This window comes from Centropristis striata, chromosome 6, assembly GCF_030273125.1.
Source record: "Centropristis striata isolate RG_2023a ecotype Rhode Island chromosome 6, C.striata_1.0, whole genome shotgun sequence".
In the NCBI taxonomy this organism is placed as follows: domain Eukaryota; kingdom Metazoa; phylum Chordata; class Actinopteri; order Perciformes; family Serranidae; genus Centropristis; species Centropristis striata.
The window spans coordinates 2,200,286-2,221,159 of NC_081522.1; the positions used below are offsets into that span (position 1 = coordinate 2,200,286).

At 39.2% G+C, this 20,874-nt stretch overlaps 1 protein-coding gene across 2 annotated transcripts in view; it reads right to left on the bottom strand.

Moving 5' to 3' along the window:
* The window catches only part of cpne2 (copine II), a 98,992-nt gene that overhangs the window by 36,163 nt on the left and 41,955 nt on the right, over window positions 1–20,874 (bottom strand). For both annotated transcript variants that reach the window (XM_059335105.1, XM_059335106.1), the window contains exons 9-10: window positions 20,385–20,471; window positions 16,775–16,834 (exon numbers count right to left, since the gene is read on the bottom strand). In XM_059335105.1, coding sequence (XP_059191088.1) covers window positions 16,775–16,834; window positions 20,385–20,471 — 147 coding nt within the window. The remainder of the gene's footprint in view (window positions 1–16,774; window positions 16,835–20,384; window positions 20,472–20,874) is intronic.

Consider the following 20,874-nt stretch of genomic DNA (forward strand, 5'->3'; position numbering starts at 1 on the left):
TGTTTGTACCGCTTTTTAAACTGGGGCTCCGTTTACACGAGGACGGTCTGAACAGAAGACGCAAAAGTGGCGTCGCGTCTTCACTTTTTATTCCTCGTTTAGACGAGCGTTTTCAGGAGGAAATCTGCTGCATACGGTGACGCAAAAGTGTGTGAAATTGGATTGTATGCAGCCAGGCGGCATCACTTAAAGCCATAAGAGCATCTTTGGGCATGCAGAAGTTTTCACGCCACACATTTTCATCAGCTACTCCTTCCACAAAGTTCTCCACCATCACTAGATCTCCCAGGTCTCGTTCACAGCCGTCTGGCTCCTCCCACCAATTGCTGCATCCAGAATGTGATGGAGGTAATTCCAGATCCTTCTCTGTTCACTAATACTATCTGTACATATCCTGGACATTTGGTGGAAAGACTCCTGTAAGTTTATTAGAGCTGCCAGAGCAGCTTGAAGGTCCCACCATGGAAATAATCCCACGTTTCTTTATTTCCTGTACTGGAGCATGTATGTGACGTAAACACATACGTGACGTGAGCAGATCAGATCAGAGTTTTTGCGTTTTTACGGCGGAGCATATTTAACTTTTCCACTTTGGAGGGTGGTTTCAGATTTTTGCGTTTTTAAGCCCCAAAAACACCGTCACCGTCTAAACGAAAGGCACTTCCGATAAAATATTTTGTCGTTTTTACCCGTGAGCGTCCTGGTGTAAACGGGGCCTGGATCATACTTGGACATTGCTTGAGCTCCACACCCAGTCTGTTCCACAGCCTCACTCCACAAACTGAAACTGGTTGAATGTCACATGGAGGGGGGCGGGGCTTATTACCTACACTGCAGCCACCACTGTCCATCATTAACCCATTGAAGCCTGGAAAGCGGATACGTCGTTTTGTAGTATTTGTATAAGCTCTGAAATACTTTTTGAATTTCATTTCTATCTGCTACAGAAGCTGAAAAATCTATTATTTAGTAGAAGCGTTGACACATTTCAAGAAAAACTTCAGGTTTTAGGGGCTTATTTTAAAATCGCCCAGAGGTTTTACAGGCGTTTCAGGCGTCAATGGGTTAAACAGTCTATAGACTTATCCAGCAACTATACAAGCTGTGAGTTTTAATATGTGATTCTGTTCACCTTGACTGTATGTGGGATGAAGAATTTAATGTGAGCTCTCAGTTCCTCATAGCTGGAGCCACTGATGGTGTAGGTTTGTCTCTCTATTAAAAGTAACCAAGATTATGTAAAACTACGGAACTGTTTTAGCCTCAGGATTAACACACTGCAGATTTGCTCCTTGTCCAAATAAAACCCTTATTTTAGAACTTTTGAGAAAGTTTAAAAAAGTCTGTTGTGTAAGGTTTGCTGGCAGCCATTCCTGTGTTTTCTGCATGTTAGGTTATTGGGTTTAGACAGTTGTTGCATTAAGACTGAACAAAATCTCCCATCTCATTGTACTAGTTCATATCTGGATAACGATATATATTGCAAAAGGGTATGTTTTCTAGTAATTGAATAACTAATTAGTCTAAAGAATTAACAACACATTTAAAATACTGAGTATCTCATTAATTGAACAGAATAGAAATGATACAACACTGTAAAAAACTGGCAGCTGTGGTTGCCAGAACTTTACCGTAATAAATACGGTGCGACTTTTTGTAATATTACAGTAAAATTGTATTAGCACTGTTGATTTCCCATTTAAGATTGCCATTTTAGTCCATATTTTAGCGTAAAAATAAAAAGACATTTCAAAAAGGTCACCGAGCGAGGACTCAATTTGTTTTTCTAAAAAAAAATTTAATCTGAGGACCAAATAAAAAAGGGTAGTGCAGCCATATCTATAAAAAACAAAATGTCCCTGAAACCACACAGAGCCATATTTTTAACCCAAATGACCACAGGGCGACACTGCAATGACATACAGTGTATACGAATATGAACACAGATGCTTTGAACACATGTACCCAAGTACACACACACACACACACACACACACACACACACACAGATACACAGCCGAACATAATATGAGATTAAGAGTGACAAGCTTTTCCTCAGGCGGTGAATAACGGTTTGTGTGCTGACAAGAACCCGACCCAGAAACTCCGCCTCCCTCCTATCAGCTTAAAGACAGTCTAAACCATCTCCTTCTTCCTCTCTTTGTTTGGAGTGTTATAAAACAACAATGTTCCGCTTCAATGGGGACAACGGCAGAGAAAAAAGACAATGGAGAAGCAGGAAGAGAGAGCAAAAGGTGGTAGAGGTGTGAGTACAAGAGAGGAAATCGGGCAAATGAGGTAAAGAACGGGAGAGGAGAGAGAGGATGGGGCATGAAAGCAGCAGGAGCAGCAGGATTGACGGACACAGAGATGCAGGGTGACAGAATTAGGGTGCTGTTGCCTATTTTGTATAAGTGTGAGCATGTGTGTTAGTCCTGGATCGACATATGTGTGAAAAAAAGGTCCATGTAGTATACTACTCTTACCAAACAAGTAATTTTCCCTCTAAAGCAGGGGTGTCAAACTCAAATACACAGTGGGCCAAAATGTAAAACTTGGACAAAGTCGCGGGCCAACATTGATATTTATTGAAAAAATGGACCTAAACAAGTTCAAACGAAATGGAACAAGCAAAGCTTGATATAACTTAATATTGCAAACATGCAAAATCGAATATCAAATAAAACAAACAAACACATCAATGGCATTTATTTCTTAAATAATATTTAAATAAAAATCGTATGTCCCTTTATTTTATATGCGGCCTTCTTTAAATTTAAATTTAACAGTAATCTTTTTCCACAGGCTAAAAATAAATGTGAGAATAAAATAACAATAATAAACCAAATGACTAATAATAATATCCTTCAATGAATGTGCCGCCATTCAAGCCTTGGACTAGCAAGAAAAAGTGCATAAAGACAACTTTAATTGTTGCTCAGTTTGCTCCACACTGATCTACTGTGTTCAAGCCAAAACACCAGCAGAGCATTCTGGGATTTGTAGTATTATTTGTGCTGTATAATACCGGCGGGCCAGCTCTGGTTGTCATTTGGTATTTCCTCGCGGGCCAAATACAATTATACTGCGGGACAAATTTGGCCCACGGGCCAGAGTTTGACGCCTCTGGTCTAAAGGGTTCAGTGTTCAGTCAGTTTATTAAACTCTGTGGCAAACCAAAGAGTTGCAATATTATACTGACTTAAGTATAGTAGAAGTCAAACAGAGATGCAACAGTTAGAAAATTAATCAGTTACTTCCAGTGGCGGTTCTAGACCAGTTCTACTGTGGGGGCCAAGCAGGGGCCAGTGTTGAATCAGAGGGGCACATTAAAAAACAGCAGAGATTATATTTAAGCATCCAAAACCTTTATTTTAGCTAATTTAACCCCTTAACGCCTGCTGTCGCAAATATGCGACAAACCGTTTGACTCAGGCAACCAGCCGAGATAGCGTCTGCGTTCCCCCAATGCCGGTTGAATACCTGCTGTTGCAGGTTTATATAAATAAACGAGGGTGAATAAATAAAACATTGTTTTTTCACTGTTATATTACTGTGTTATTGTTATCCTATTATTGACCATTATGCCTGTTGTCGCAAATTTGCAACATACCAAAATTTATTTTTTGTGCAAAAGTGAAATTAATAATCTCAACATTATTTACCATCTACTTAAAGGCAAAAACACACATAAAACATTTTTTTTATATACAGTTATATAAATTCAGGCGTTAAGGGGTTAAAAATCTAATTTAAGTATATTTGGAAGATACAAATACACTGATTGAAACAATGAGACTAACCAACAATAATTATTTTTGCACGACTATGAGATTTCTCATTTTGTGCACAATTACTTTTTCTTTATTTTGAAAGTGCAGTCCAGTGAGAATGATCTTCTTTTATATACACAAGCTTTTTATTGCAATATTAAACTATTATACAATGGACACATTCTGGGTTCCTTTTGTGCACAATGAGATATTGTTTGAACAAAAAATAGGTCAGAATTGTTCCGTCGTTCATCGTTATAAATTGATCATTTAAATATTGATTTGACACAGGGGCCACAGCAGGGGCCAAGAGCTTCTTCACAGGGGCAGTGGCCCCTGGAGGCCCCTCTAATAAAAAGGGAGAAAGATTGTGGATTAATGACAATACAAAACGTGCTTTATGTTGCCTTACTGCCATTTGTCTGATTGAACATATTTAAATACTGGTTATCTCCATCAGTGTCTTGTCTGAATAAACTTCACTGGAATTTTCAGAAGACAAAACTAAGTTACAGTAACTCAACGTGCTGTACAAGATTAATTTGGCTGCTCAGCGTCTGCCCGGCTTAACTACAAACTGTCTTGGCCGTGCTGCTCGTCTCTGAAAGAATGCAGAGAACTGCTCGATCCAGAAAGAGGTTCTGCTATCATATCAGCACTGTTGCACCATCCGATTTTATACAACCCCTCATATCAAGATGTCATAGCTGTAACTGCACTCCCCCTGGAGCTCTTGCACCAAACAGGGCTTCCTTTATGCCAGGGGTGGGCAATTAATTTCCCCAAGGGGCCACATGACCAATACCACGAAGGTTGCAGGGGCCGGACCAAAACTCTGAACTAAATTCTGCTCAATATTAATGTAATTGCTTTATAAAATATAGTAAATTATCTGGTTTTGAGCTGCTACTGATAGGAACACATGTTATGATGAGACTGTTAATGTGGAGTAAATCAAGTATAGCAGTAAAAAGTAGTAAATACTCCAATCACTATATCACTATTCCATTTATTTTAAACACAACTGTAAATGACCTTTAGCAAGGTTCCTATTTATGTTTTTGTATTATAGCTTGTTTTTTCATGTTTGTACATTTTCAAGGTGTTTTACAATGTTGTGATGCTTTTATTTTGAAAAGGTGTCGTCCAGTGTAAAACGGGTGCTTTAACTTTGAAAGGTAGTGACAGGAAATAACCGGTAGAACGGTTAAATGAAAAAACGAACGGTAAATAATAACGAGTGCGTCGTAATTCATATAAAGTTGATATAAAGTATCAAAAGGCTTCTATAGTGGCTGACTGACAGGACACAAGGTTTGTTAGAGTTTATTTATTCTGTCATATATATTAGTGGCTATATTTGTTGTCTTAACTATAGTAAAAGTGCTTGTTAGCTCTAGTGCTAATGATAATGTTTGCTATTTTTTTCAAAATAAAAGCACCGCGGTTATATTGATTTCTAATTTCTGGGTAACCTCACGCGGGCCGGACAAGGACAGCCAACGGGCCGGATGTGGCCCGCGGGCCGCCCAATGCCCAGGTCTGCTTTATGCAGAGATAGCCACGGATTCGCTTAGCTCAAAATCCGTGGAATAGCCACGGAATCACTCAAATTTCCGTGAAACTGACACGGATTTCGCTACAATGCAAGTTAATGACAGTCATATCCTGTGGCTACCCCCCCCCCCCCCCCCCCCCCCCCCCACACCACACACACACACACACACACACACACACACATTTTGAGGTTAAAGGGCATAGTTATAAATCTCTGAAGAATCTCATCATAGTGTACACACACCGGCAGTAGCCCCCGTGGCCCTTTCAAAATTTCCCCAGAGGAAATTTTCTAGTTCTTATTTGTTCCTGTTGTTAATAGAAGTGATGTTCATTTTTCTTCAGCCCTTGTATCCATTCATTTTCTCTCTCCATGAACCTGAAAATATGCATCCCCAAACTGACAGTCGATGGCTCCCAAACTATTATGGCATTTTTCCTCCAGTGCCCTCCGCGGTGACAGACATTATTAGTTTGATGGCTGTGAGTTTGATGACAGTGGGAGATGACACCGTTCTGTTTCCAGCTTATTCCTTGCCCCGAGCTATTAGTAATTGCTAACACATAAGTAGACTAAACGCAAAACATGGCAAACACACAGAATTAAAATGAACAGGGGGCGACCGAGCAACAACTCATTACTGTAGATTTCAGAGCAGCAATGTGGCAGAAAACGTCTGTGACTGAATTCAATTAGAGGGATTCCACTACTGCCAAATTACTGTCACATAATTGACATACTGACGTTCACATTGGAGTTTCCTCATCTGTTCCACATTGAGTATCAGGCATCTCAAATATATTTGCAGTTAAACAGCCGGAGAGGTGGATGGATGGTTTGGATGGATGGTTATGTTAGAGTGAGCACGTTCTGGATAAACTCTATAGGCCTTTTAATACGGCGTTACTGCCATTTTATACAGTCTATGGTTACTGCAAAGGAGCCATAACAAGCAGAACAAGTCTTCTCCTTATTAGGACATTCATACTGACGCTGCAATGGGTTATATTCACTATGCAATCCAGCACTGCAGAACGAAGTGGGAGGAGATGAAGTGGGAGGAGATGAAGTGGGAGGAGATGAAGTGAGAGGGGATGAAGTAGGAGGAGATGAAGTGGGAGGGGATAAAGTGGGAGAAGATAATGTAAGAGGAGATGAAGTGGGAAGATATAAAGTGGGAGGAGATGAAGTGGGAGGAGATAAAGTGGGAGGAGATGAAGTAGGAGCAGATGAAGTGGGAGGAGATAAAGTGGGAGCAGATTAAGTGGGAGGAGATGAAGTGGGAGCAGATGAAGTGGGAGCAGATGAAGTGGGAGCAGATTAAGTGGGAGGAGATGAAGTGGGAGCAGATGAAATGAAAGGAGATGAAGTGGGAGGAGATAAAGTCGGAGAGATGAAGTGGGAGATATAAAGTGGGAGGAGATTAAATGGATGGAGATAAAGTGAGAGGAGATGAAGTGGGAGGAGATAAAATGGGAGGAGACGAAGTGGGAGGAGATAAAGTGGGAGGGGATTAAGTGGGAGGAGATGAAGTGGGAGGAGATTAAATGAAAGGAGATGAAGTGGGAGGAGGTAAAGTGGGAGCAGATGAAGTGGGAGGAGATGAAGTGGGAGCAGATGAAGTGGGAGGAGATAAAGTGGGAGGAGATAAAGTGGGAGAGATGAAGTAGGAGGAGATAAAGTGGGAGAGATGAAGTGGAAGGAGATGAAGTGGGAGCAGATGAAGTGGGAGGAGATGAAGTGGGCGAGATGAAGTGGGAGGAGATAAAGTGTGAGAGATAAAGTGAGAGGAGATGAAGTGGGAGCAGATGAAGTGGGAGGAGATGAAGTGGGAGGAGATAAAGTGGGAGCAGATGAAGTGGGAGGAGATGAAATGAAAGGAGATAAAGTGGGAGGAGATGAAGTAGGTGGAGATAAAGTGGGAGCAGATGAAGTGGGAGCAGATGAAGTGGGAGGAGATAAAGTGGGCGAGATGAAGTGGGAGGAGATAAAGTGTGAGAGATAAAGTGGGAGGAGATGAAGTGGGAGCAAATGAAGTGGGAGGAGATGAAGTGGGAGAGATGAAGTGGGAGGAGATGAAGTAGGAGAAGATAATGTAAGAGGAGATGAAGTGGGAGGAGATGAAGTAGGAGAAGATAATGTAAGAGGAGATGAAGTGGGAGGAGATAAAGTGGGAGAGATGAAGTGGGAGGAGATGAAGTGGGAGGAGATGAAGTAGGAGAAGATAATGTAAGAGGAGATGAAGTGGGAGGAGATAAAATGGGAGGAGATAAAGTGGGAGGAGATAAAGTGGGAGCAGATGAAGTGGGAGGAGATGAAGTAGGAGGTGATTAAATGAAAGGAGATAAAGTGGGAGGAGATGAAGTGGGAGATATAAAGTGGGAGGAGATAAAGTGGGTGGAGATGAAGTGGGAGGAGATAAAGTGGGAGAGATAAAGTAGGAGGAGATGAAATGGGAGGAGATGGAGTAGGAGGAGATAAAGTGGGAGGAGATTAATTGGGAGCAGATGAAGTGGGAGGAGATGAAGTAGGAGGTGATTAAATGAAAGGAGATAAAGTGGGAGGAGATGAAGTGGGAGATATAAAGTGGGAGGAGATAAAGTGGGAGCAGATGAAGTGGGAGGAGATAAAGTGGGAGGAGATAAAGTGAGAGGGGATGAAGTGGGAGCAGATGAAGTGGGAGCAGATGAAGTGGGAGGAGATAATGTAAGAGGAGATGAAGTGGGAGGAGGTAAAGTGGGAGCAGATGAAGTGGGAGCAGATGAAGTGGGAGGAGATGGAGTGGGAGGAGACAAAGTGGGAGAGATAAAGTGGGAGAGATAAAGTGGGAGGAGATGAAGTGGGAGGAGATAAAGAGGGAGAGATAAAGTGGGAGGAGATGAAGTAGGAGAAGATAATGTAAGAGGAGATGAAGTGGGAGGAGGTAAAGTGGGAGCAGATGAATTGGGAGGAGATAAAGTGGGAGGAGATGAAGTGGGAGGAGATAAAGTGGGAGGAGATGAAGTAGGAGAAGATAATGTAAGAGGAGATGAAGTGGGAGGAGGTAAAGTGGGAGCAGATGAATTGGGAGGAGATAAAGTGGGAGCAGATGAAGTGGGAGGAGATAAAGTGGGAGGAGATGAAGTGGGAGAGATAAAGTGGGAGCAGATGAAGTGGGAGGAGATAAAATGGGAGGAGATGAAGTGGGAGGAGATAAAGTGGGAGGAGATAAAGTGGGAGGAGATAAAGTGGGAGGAGATACAGTGGGAGGAGATAAAATGGGAGGAGATGAAGTGGGAGGAGATAAAGTGGGAGGAGATAAAGTGGGAGGAGATAAAGTGGGAGGAGATACAGTGGGAGAGATGTAGTGGCGTTTAACAGACCAATATGCGTACAATAAGTGACGGCAGCAGCAAGTGAATTCAAAACAATTGTGGCAGAAGAACTGTGTGTCGCAATGTTTCCATTAAAGTCAAATCAAATTTTGAAGCAAAATTTTTAAATGTCACATTAAAGAAAATGCGAACAAGGGGTGTTTCTATCGACTGATTCAGAGCGAATAAACGAAGCTGCATAAACGTACTTTGGTCAGAAGATGGCAGTGTACTGCATTGATGAAGTCAGGAAACAATAGAAGAGAAGAAAATAGCAATAATAAATAAAATAAAAAAATCAGTCATGTGAGTTAAATGTTCGCTACATCAGAACTTATTGGCAAAAATTGCTTCCATCTCCAACTTCATTTATTAGTATTTTTTTCTCGAAAAAAACAAAAACCACCTCAAGCAAGTGTAAAGGATTTCCATCAAGCTTTTTTCTCATGCGAATCTTCAAAAACTGCATCAAAATTCATTGATGGAAACATGGCTACTGTAGAGATTCTACATACTGAAGCAACGTTATTCTGCATTTTGCTTAACATGATTACTGTCGGACTCGAGGGAGAGGCGTTTTTCTGATGATACGTTCAACTTCCATTCTTATTACCTGAGTGTTGGGAGCAAAAATAACGTATGTCACTTATTTTTCATCTTTCCGGCTTCACCAGATCACATTGTTCCCACCTCCAACAGTCATGGTCCCCCCAATATGCCTCTGGAACATTCAAATCAAATCAAATCAAATTACTTTATTCATCCCCGAGGGGAAATTCAGTTAGAAGGTGAAACTTTATATAGCCGTAAATATCACAGGTTGAAGCGGAGGTCTAAAAGAGGATAATGTCTCACTCTAAAGATTTGCCCACTGTTAGACTTTTACTGTGGGGAAGTGTAATTACAGTCTATTGATATACAGTAAGCTCTTGTGTGTTGTTGTGCCAAGTTTTATGCACACTACTTGTTTTTAAACGTTTGACAAAGATAATTTTGAAGTGTGGTTAGATTTTAAATGCCTTGTGGGATATTACACAAATTCTCTAAAATTGGTCTTTTAATATGAAACATCTGCAGGAAATCAGTTAAAAACTAACTGACTAACTGCAATTAACTGATGATTGGAAACCAGGGACTCACAAGAGACAGATTAAAAAAGATGATCACAAAATGATCACTCACATTCATTATCAAGACTTTTATTTCCTATGAGACAAGTTACAAAAAGATCCAACAATATGCATAATGTAACTGTATAGCATCTTTCATAAGACTCTGCCTGTCCTCTACATCAGCTATTCTAAACCTTGGGGTCGGGACCCCAATTAGGGTCGCGAGATGATTTCTGGGGGTCGCCAAATCATTCGTTTTAGTCTTTTTGGTCACTTAATGTCTTTTTTTGTTCATTTTGTGTCTTTTTAGGTCATTTTGTGGTCAATTTATGTCTTTTTTGGTAATTTGGTTTCCTTTTTTTGGTCATTTTGTGTGTTTTTTTGGTCATTTTGTGTCTTTTCTGGTCATTTTGTGTCTTTTTTGATCATTTTGTGGTCAATTTGTGTCTTTTTTGGTCATTTTGTTTACTTTTTTTGGTCATTTTGTTTAGTCGTTTTGGTCACTTAATGTCTTTTTTTGGTCATTTTGTGTCTTTTTTTGGTCATTTTGTGTCTTTTTTTTGGTCATTTTATGTCTTTTCTGGTCATTTTGTGTCTTTTTTTGGTCATTTTGTGACTTTTTTTATCATTTTGTGGTCAATTTGTGTCTTTTTTGATCATTTTGTTTACTTTTTTTGGTGATCTGAACTGTGCGTGTGAGATTGTGTGCAGACAACACGCATGTTAAATTGGAGGTCGCGACTCAAAAAGGCTGAGAACTACTGCTCTACATAACCTCCTGTTTGTAAGGTAAGTTTGTCATTTTAACAGAACCTCCATGTAGCATCAGATACCGTCTGGCTTTGGGAATTAAAAAACATGCCACGATCTATGATATTTCTGCAAATGTTGCATGGCCTCACTTCACTGAGTTAAGTGATAAGGCCTTGAGATGTGTTGTGAGAATGACATATAATATTCAAACAGTGTAATAGGCTGCCGTGTAGAGCAGGAAGAGACTGAACAAACATCGATGCATCTTAACTGATATCGTATGTCAACATTTTGAGCTGTAAAAAAAATTCTTATCTGTGCTATCATTCATGAAAAGTGTGTTTTCCCTCATGAATCCACAGGGACAGGGGCACAGCGTTCTACACAGCTCTGAATGATATCAAACATAAGATATGAATAATAGTATAATTCAGTTGAAATGAGTCTTTCAACAGCAGTAGCAGGCTGTCTCTTTGTGTTGGAGTGTGTAACAGAGAAACGTTGCTCTCTCCTCCAGCTCCCACAGCCCCGAGGAGAGACTTTCCCTTCCTGGAGATTAGGATTAGAGCCATAAGTCTGATTGAACACCGCAAAACAGCTCTTTCTGCATGTGTGTGTCTGCGCTGGTGTGTTTTTGTACACGGCTGCTCCTCACTGTATGTGTGTGTGTGTGTGTGTGTGTGTGTGTGTGTGTGTGTGTGTGTGTGCGTGAGGAGAAGATGTCATCGGTGACTGAGCGTCTGCGTGAGATTATGTGTGCTTGTGCATGTCTAAATCAGCCAGTGCTCGTTAGCAGGGAAGGTGCATGTTTGAAGATATTGTATGTGTGTGTGCACACCTTCAGTACAAGTCTTGTTCAGAGTGCAGAGGTACATGTGATAAAAATGTCTGTATGAAGAAGATACAGTTTGGATTTGTGTGTGTGTGTGTGCCAAAGTCATGGTTTGGGAGTTTGCATGTAAATCAGTAGTATGTGCGAGAGCAGAGAGTGTGACGAGAATATTATATGTTTGTGCTCACATGTGTGTATGTATGTGTATGTAAATGAGTTTGTAAGCAGGAGAGAGGAAGTATCTGTGTTAAGACAGAATTAGGTGTGTGTGTGTGTGTGTGTGTGTGTGTGTATCAGTGAAAGAGCTGCAGGTCTTTGACAAAAGGCAAAAGATTAGGAGGGAGCAGGGAGGATTTAAGAGATCCCATTCCGCCGTAAATTTGCTCATCTCACCGCCGCTAAAACAGAAAAAATGTTCCCATTGCGCTGAAATTATGCTCATTAAAAACAAGCAAGGTCCTGAGTGAGGAAACGATTAAAACACTTACATCCGTCTGTCTGTCAGTAACTACCAGCACCCATTTGCAAATTACACAAATAAATGTTTCTATAACAGTTTGTTGGATGCTAAAATATGCCTTTTCTAGCAACATCCTGATTCACACTGAGCAGTGAAATATTTCCACAGCTGAGAGCTGCTATGCAACACTGTCCAACCTTTTAGAGGCACTCGGCTGCTGGCTGGTGACAGAGAGGATGTTTGTCATTCACCTCACCGCCCCACAAACGATGATCTCCGCCTTAGCCGTGTAACAGTTGGTTTGCAGCTTGCATTAGAGAAGATAAACACAAAGTTAATCCATTCTTTGCATTTTTCCTCTGATGTTTTTGGTTTTGGAATGGCTAAAAAAAGAACCTTTAAACTGTTACTTGGCACTTTTTCCGGATAGTCCGTTTGGTTTTTGCTGGTTTGAATGTGAAACGAACGCTGGTGCAGACCAAACAAACCAAACTCTGGTCCACTAAGACAGTAGTTCTCAACCTTTTTGAGTCGCGACCCCCAATTTAACATGCATGTTGTCCACGACCCCCGCTCACTGAACAGAATCTCACACGCACAGTTCAGATCACCCAAAAAAGAAACAAAATGACCAAAAAAAGAAAAAAAAAATGACCAAAAATGACACAAATTGACCACAAAATGATAAAAAAAGCCACAAAATGACTAAAAAAAGTCACAAAATGACCAAAAAAAGGAAACAAAATGACCAAAAAAGACACAAATTGACCACAAAATGACAAAAAAAAGTCACAAAATTACCAAAAAAAGGAAACAAAATGACCAAAGACACAAATTGACCACAAATTGATCAAAAAAGCCACACAATGACTAAAAAAAAGTCACAAAATGACCAAAAAAAGGAAACAAAATGACCAAAAAAGACCCAAATTGACCACAAAATGATCAAAAAAAGCGACAAAATGACCAAAAAAAGGAAACAAAATGACCAAAAAAGACACAAATTGACCACAAAATGACAAAAAAAAGTCACAAAATTACCAAAAAAGGAAACAAAATGACCAAAAAAGACACAAATTGACCACAAAATGACAAAAAAAAGTCACAAAATTACCAAAAAAGGAAACAAAATGACCAAAGACACAAATTGACCACAAATTGATCAAAAAAGCCACACAATGACTAAAAAAAAGTCACAAAATTACCAAAAAAAGGAAACAAAATGACCAAAAAAGACCCAAATTGACCACAAAATGATCAAAAAAAGCCACAAAATGACTAAAAAAAGTCACAAAATTACCAAAAAAAGGAAACAAAATTACCAAAAAAGACACAAATTGACCACGAAATGATCAAAAAAACACACAAAATGACAAAAAAACACACAAAATGACAAAAAAAAGACATTAAGTGACCAAAAAGACTAAAACACATGAACACTTTAACACAGTGGAGACACAGCTGACTTCCAAAATGATTTGGCGACCCCCAGAAATCATCTCGCGACCCCAATTGGGGTCCCGACCCCAAGGTTGAGAATAGCTGCACTAAGAAATGGGGGTCTCGGTGTCCTGCAGGTGAGAATGCAATCCGAACCAAAGGAAGAAAGCGAACCAAAACACAGTGCATTCTGGGTTGCATTTGGGCAGAAATTTGAGAATCAAAACCAGACAAAGTAGTAGCAGGCTTGAGAAATCTCTCATGGACAGACGATGTCTAATGATGAAGTCAAGGCCCTCATCCAAATTAAATCAGACGATCACAGAACACAGTTGCTTGTGGCTAGACACAAAAACAGCCAAGTCTTCAAATGATTTAGTGACAGTTTGGTGGCTAATGGATTCAACTGTGCAGCAGATCAATGCAGCTGAAAGAGAGAAAACTCAGCCAACAATACCCTGTAAGCGTATAAAAATCAAATGTATTATTACTATTATTATTATTATTATTATTATTAATACAATAAAGTCTGCAAAATGCAACAGCTTCACCACTGAATCACACCAAGTCCACCAGACTTTATATGTGAAAGCGATCTTACTCTGCTTCAACATGTGCTGTAAACGGACAAATGGTGTTTAATTGGTCAGTTGTTTTTAGTTTGTGTCACAGATTAACCTTTAAAATAGTCAATTTTATAAAAACATGGAATTAGGTGTAAATGTTTAGTCAATGCAGATCTGCAATTAACAGAAAATGAGCCTCCTGGGATGTGAAAATACATTATGTTGATAAGATCCTACATTGTTACATACAAAAAACATTATGCCATTCTGATTTAATGCTTCTTTTCACCACATATTTATTTTCCTGAATCACTTATTCATCATGGCGCACACAACAGCACCAAGCGTCACTATGGCAACACCCCTATGCTCTTTGCTTGAAAGCCTCATTTTCAACCAATACGATATGGTGGAAATAACTGGCTGACAATGAAGCTTGTCTTTTTGTGTGTGTGTGTGTGTGTGTGTGTGTGTGTGTGTGTGTGTGCATGCTCTTTACTATAACAATGCCCTGAATTTGAGATCTAGCAGCTTTTTGCCCTTGGGAGTAACAAACACCTCCTCTGACACTGACACTGTCACACAACAACTCTCATGTCCTTGACCGAGACCTTGAGGCAGAAATACAACAGTAGTGGTAATAATATCACTACTACAATCACAGCTTTACCTGAAATGAAAGAAATGGTCTGCTCAACTAAACATTAAGGGTTTAAATTATTAGAACATGTTTTGGCTGATTCTGATTTTCAATCTGAGAACTCTAATTGACAGCATAGAGCAAGGTTATAATAGTTTTGGATTTTTCATTAGTTTTAGTTTTAGTTTTGTTGTGAATTTTTGTCTCCAAATTCAGTTTGTTTTAGTTAGTTTTTAGAGTGAGTTTTCTAGTTTTAGTTTAGTTTTTATTTTTTGAAAATGCTTAGTTTTAGTTTAGTGGAATGGAATTCATTGTCGACTATTTCTATTATCGATTTTTGACGACAACGTCGGCGAATCGTTGCAGCCCTATAGTAAATAGCAGGGGTCCCAGCACTGAGCCCTGGGGAACCCCTGTGGAGAAACATTCACTAGTATTCACTACTAGTCAACATAGTAGACAACTGTCCCTGCCAGGATACACTGAATGAGCGTCCTTTCAGGTAGGAATCAAACCAGGACAGAGCCAAGCCAGAGATGCCCATTTTAAGAGAGAAATAACGTGCTAATTTCAGGTTATAACGTTATAATGTAAAATTATCATTATCTCGCAATAACATGGTAATATCACAAGCATGTCCAGATGCGTGCATCACTTTTAAGTGTCTTCTGGCAACCTGGTCTCACAGAAATCCGTTAAATAGCCACGGATTTTCTTAACTCCACACCACATCCGGTAGGTACCGGTAGGATCGCGGTAGATTACAAAATAAAACAGATTGCAAAATAAAACACAGCGGATCGTCTTTTTCTGGCGAGATCTTCGCCACAAAGTGATTATGTACATTCACTAAGTGAATATTTAGAAAATAAAACATATATTTCTCGCTAGAAATGTAATCAAAATCCATTTTTATGCAGAAACAAAGTCAAAATATTGATTTTTTTTTCACTAAAAATGAGAGAACTGTCCGCCATGTTTTTGGTTCCGACCGCCGGAACCTTGAAAGTCATGTGACTTGGACACAAGCCAATAGGAAAAAATACCAGATTGGGATATGACTGTCATTAACTTGCATTGTAGCGGAATCCGTGTCAATTTCACGGAAATTTGAGTGATTCCGTGGATATTCCACGGATTTTGAGTTAAGAAAATCCGTGGCTATTTCACGGATTTCTGTAAGACCAGGTTGCTTCTGGAAACACTTCTGTTGTGTTGTGGTCTTGTCTAAATGCTACGCTTGTGCTGTAAAATTGATAAAGACGTTTTCTCAATTTACTTGTGTTGCAGTGCTGTGAGCTCTCAGGGCCACCGTACTTATCCCTAAATATGTAGCTTTACCAGACATCACATTTGAATTTTATCAATCAGAAAAAAGATAGTGAACAAATGATATGATTTCGACAAACATTAAAATACGAAGAGGAGCACAGGTGTCTAGTTCCAGAAACACTTCAAAGGAAATGCCACAACATCAAGCATGTAACCAACTACATTATCTGCACCCTGCTGCATCTGGACCCTGGTTCTAGCTCACAAAGCTGGGAAATTGTTGTTGAGATAGAGAAGGGGGAAAAAAGTACACTGTGTATGTGCATATGTAAAGCTGGTACAGAATCCATCTGTTCTCTTCTGAATGGTTTTATCAGCAGCGCAGTTGTATTTGTTGGACAAAAACCCGCCAGATAATAATAATATAACTGTGTATGTGTGTGTGTGTGTGTGTGTGTGTGTTGTTGGCCATTACAAAAGAGGACTTTCTCACTCACTCACTCACTTACACACAAAGGTGTGACATCACCAGGGACACACAAGAGTTTCTCCTCGCAAGAGACCAAAATAGACGATGACGATTTTCTCTCCCTCTCACTTCCTTTGATAAAATACCCATCACTCTCTTTCTTTCTCTCTTTCTTTCTTTCTTTCTTTCTCTTTCTTTTTTCCGTCCCTGCATCTTAATGCCACACTAACTTTCTATTTTCTTGCATTCATCAGATTTTCCCCATATTCTTTCTATCCTCCTGTTTTCACAATTTAACAAAAGGTAGCCACATTTCCGTGTTCCACAATACCCCATCACTCTTTTCTCCTCCACTCATTTTCCTGTCCCTTGCACATTTCCTTTCTGTATGTAAATGATTGTGATCCAACTGTAACCCCAGGAGATGAAAATAGAAAATCTAAATGTTTTCCATCTGTTTTTGAGAGCAAGGCAAGCGGAAACATGTATCTCATTACCACATCATTGCAGAAGAAGAAAAAACTGGCATGCTAATATTATACTCACTGTAAACATGAGCTGGCATCCTCCCAATATGTAATCCAGAAAAGTGTAGTCTCTTGTAATCTGGGGAGACAAGAGATATAGCGCAAAGTGAGCAAACACGTAACAAAAAATAACCATAACCAGCAAGAGAATATGAAATTATTGAGAATGGGAGATTAGGAATGTTAAACAAATCCATTAAATAATCGTGAGCAAGAGTCTAGTCCATGTAACAGCCTCACTTAACATAGAACATTGCAAAAAAAAATCGTTCTCAACTGTTTTTAAAAGCAATTGTTCTAAAATGACAAAACAGAGCCTGTTTTTCTGATTCAACATACCACCAATTGAGCACCAATTATTATCTTGTTTGAACAAAATTTCCACTCCAATTACAATGAATATTTAGCATGGATTTTACTGTCATTAGTCTAATCCCTGCCGGCAGCCAACAAATATAATTACTGTATTAGCTCGATGTGAATGTGTAAATGTCCGTGTGAGTGTGTTTGTGTGTGTGTGTGTGTTTGCACGTGCACACGTCTGTACAAAGGCTTGTTCATGATTGTACGAATGAAAGGAGGAAGAAAGAAATGAATCAATTATGAAAGCTTGTCATCATATGCGCCCAGCTTTAATGTCATTCCAATAGGCATCTAAAGACTCAGTGTTCCAGCCTAATGTGTCCTCTATGGGGCTCAAAGCTACCGCACTAATTGGTTATTCGGAGTGAGTTATGGACACCCAGTAAGAAGTGTGTCAGCTGATCAAAAACACATTGCTTTCATCAAATGTTCCACTGCGTCGAGGGTAAGATGGGTCATTATGAGGTGACGAGACGTGCTGAGATTTCTTTGACAATCAAGTGAGTTATTTTTTGTTCCACCAGCTCAGAATTTTAATGGGTATAACTTATCTTATTGATATTCTGAATGGGAATTCACCTTGAACAGACACATTTTTTAAGTAGCTTAAACATTAAGTACTTTGGATATTAACCAAAGACTGTATGAAAAAGAAGTGGAAGTAATTACTGGAATGTCATCCATTGGTATGTGGACCACCAAGCCTTGACTTTTGGATTTTGAAGTGACCCTATTGTGGCAAGAGGGTGGAGTTGGGGAGGAGCATGGGAGAACCTGAGGGCACCACCATGGTAGTGACTTATAACTCACTAGGAAGCCATGATCTAAGAAGGGATGGGTGTTTGGAAGAAACTTGCCAACTCAAGCATCTATAACGTTAACGATCAATTAATCCAGGGGTGTCAAACTCAAATATACAATGGGCCAAAATTTAAAACTTGAATAAAATCGCGGGCCAACATTGAACAAATAAACCTTTTAATATATAACAAACATGTTTTGCTTTAACATTAAATATGGAACCAGCAACGCTTATAAACATACAATATATAACTAAATAGTGCAGACATGCAAAATCAAATTTCAAATAAAAAACACATAAATGTCATTAATGTATTAAATAAAGATTAAATACAAATGGTATGCCTCTTTTCTATTTGCATCCTTCTGATTTAAATATCAAAATAAACTTTTTCAACAGGTTAATAAATTCTGCCTTTCTTTTCTCCATTTTTGGGAAGGGGTAGCTGGGAGACAGCTCTAGCTTGAGGTTGCTATGACGACTGTCACAGAGGAGCGTTTCTGGGTCCTGTCCTGATTGACGCGCCAAAACAACAGCAGGGCATTGTGGGATTTGTAGTATTAGCGGTAAATGCGCCGAATAATACCGGCGGGTCAGCTTTTATAGTACAATAATAAGATAATAATTTGGTATTGCCTCGTGGGCCAAATACAATTACACTGCGGGCCAAATTTAAAAATTAAAAAATACACCACTGGTTCCAAAAACAAGTCTGTTTGTATGTAAGTCAATAGGAAAATAACCCTAAATCGGACTTTTAATTTTTAATGATAATGACATGATAATATGTATTATCTCAGTAAACATTCTCCTAATGAGGATACAGTCACAATATTTAGTTTCATGTTGTCTTCCATACAGCGTGTAGTTCATATTGTCTCATGAGACAGGTCACAAGGTGAACCAAATGAGAACCAGCTCCAGCACCAGAACTAGTTTTGCGTTGCTCGAAAAGGGGTATTAACACTAAGATTAAGATTATTATCATTAGAGAAAATAGATGATAAAGCAGAGCATGCTTTAGAGGGGGCGACCTTATGATTGACTACCAAAGTGCACTGTGTTTTGGTTTTCAGTGTTTGATTGGGTTAAAAGACACTCTAAGGAGTCAGCTTTCATTTTGAATAAATGATGACATAGTTTCTTTCTGGAATCTGTAAACCAATGTGGGACGTCATGGTGACTACGTCCATTATTTTAGTACTACAAGTCGATGGACGTGGCGCATCAATTTTGGCTTAATTGTGTATTGGATATATGCAGCTGGACAAAACAGTCATTTAAAGCAGACTTTAAAACAGACTATATTGTTAGTTTGAGCATCAGTATTGGCCCAGAATTTCTTAATGGGTTCATATCAATGTAAGTCCTTGTTTTGTTTATCATAAATTACACATTAATTACTTTAACTGTGGATTCTGCAGCTGTATAATGATAAAGTTGCCCTAAGGGCAGTGCAAAAGCACCAATGGGAGAGATTCAAGGAGATTATGTTGGAAATGTGCCTTCCATGTGAGTCCACAGGTCTATGTGCCAGGCTAATTATTGCATAACAGTGAGAAACCAACCATCAGTCTAATGATGTACACCAGTAGTTCTCAACCTTTTTGAGTCGCGACCCCCAATTTAACATGCATGTTGTCCGCGACCCCCGCTCACTGAACAGAATCTCACACGCACAGTTTAGATCACCCAAAAAAGAAACAAAATGACCAAAAAACAGAACCAAAATGACCAAAAAATACACAAATTGACCACAAAATGATCAAAAAAGACATAAAATGACAGAAAAAAGACAGAAAATGACCAAAAAAAGACACAAATTGACCAAAAAAGACACAAAATGACCAAAAAAGACACAAAATGACTAAAAAAAAGACACAAAATGACCAAAAAATACACAAATTGACCACAAAATGATCAAAAAAGACATAAAATGACCGAAAAAAGCCAGAAAATGACCAGAAAAGACACAAAATGACCAAAAAAAGACACAAAATGACCAAAAAAAAGACACAAATTGACCGAAAAAGACACAAAATGACCAAAAAAGACACAAAATGACCAAAAAAAGGAAACAAAATGACCAAAAAAGACACAAAATGACCAAAAAAGACACAAAATGACTAAAAAAAGACACAAAATGACCAAAAAAAGGAAACAAAATGACCAAAAAAGACACAAAATGACCAAAAAAGACACAAAATGACAAAAAAAGACACAAAATGACAAAAAAACACACAAAATGACAAAAAAAACACATGAAATGACCAAAAAGACTAAAACACATTAACACATTTAACACAGTGGAGACAGAGCTGACTTCCAAAATGATTTGGCGACCCCCAGAAATCATCTCGCGACCCCAATTGGGGTCCCGACCCCAAGGTTGAGAATACAGTCACACCAGTAGTATAATTTAGATGCAACCAAAGACTTCTTCCTTCCACCAAGCCTTCCATACCTTACACGACTTGACAATGATGAAGCCAGAGTTCTTATAATTCTTCTTCTTCTTCTGTTTCTTGGGGTTGATGCAGTCAAACTCCACCTGAAGGGGAGGAGGGGGGGAATACAGTTACAGGGAAAAGAAAGATGACAAGTATCAGTGTCAGGAAAACAAGAAAAAATAAAAAAAAGGGCTGAAATGAAATGATGGGAAAAGTAGCGATGACAGCAAAGTTGTAAATCATAGTGGAGCGATGGGGGAAATGAACAGATGACTGTGAGATAGTGACTTGGATCAGCATGTTTTCCACACTCCGCCTCCAGAAGCTACAACCTGACAGTCAGACTTGGAGATTTATTATAAGCAAACTATACTACGGCGCTGTAGTATTCAGCTCGTATGGATACATGTAGACAACTAAAATAATGCACTTTGTGAATGCTATTCACGTGATGAAGACTAGAGAATGAAGCTTTGGATCACACAAGCACACGTTAGATATAAA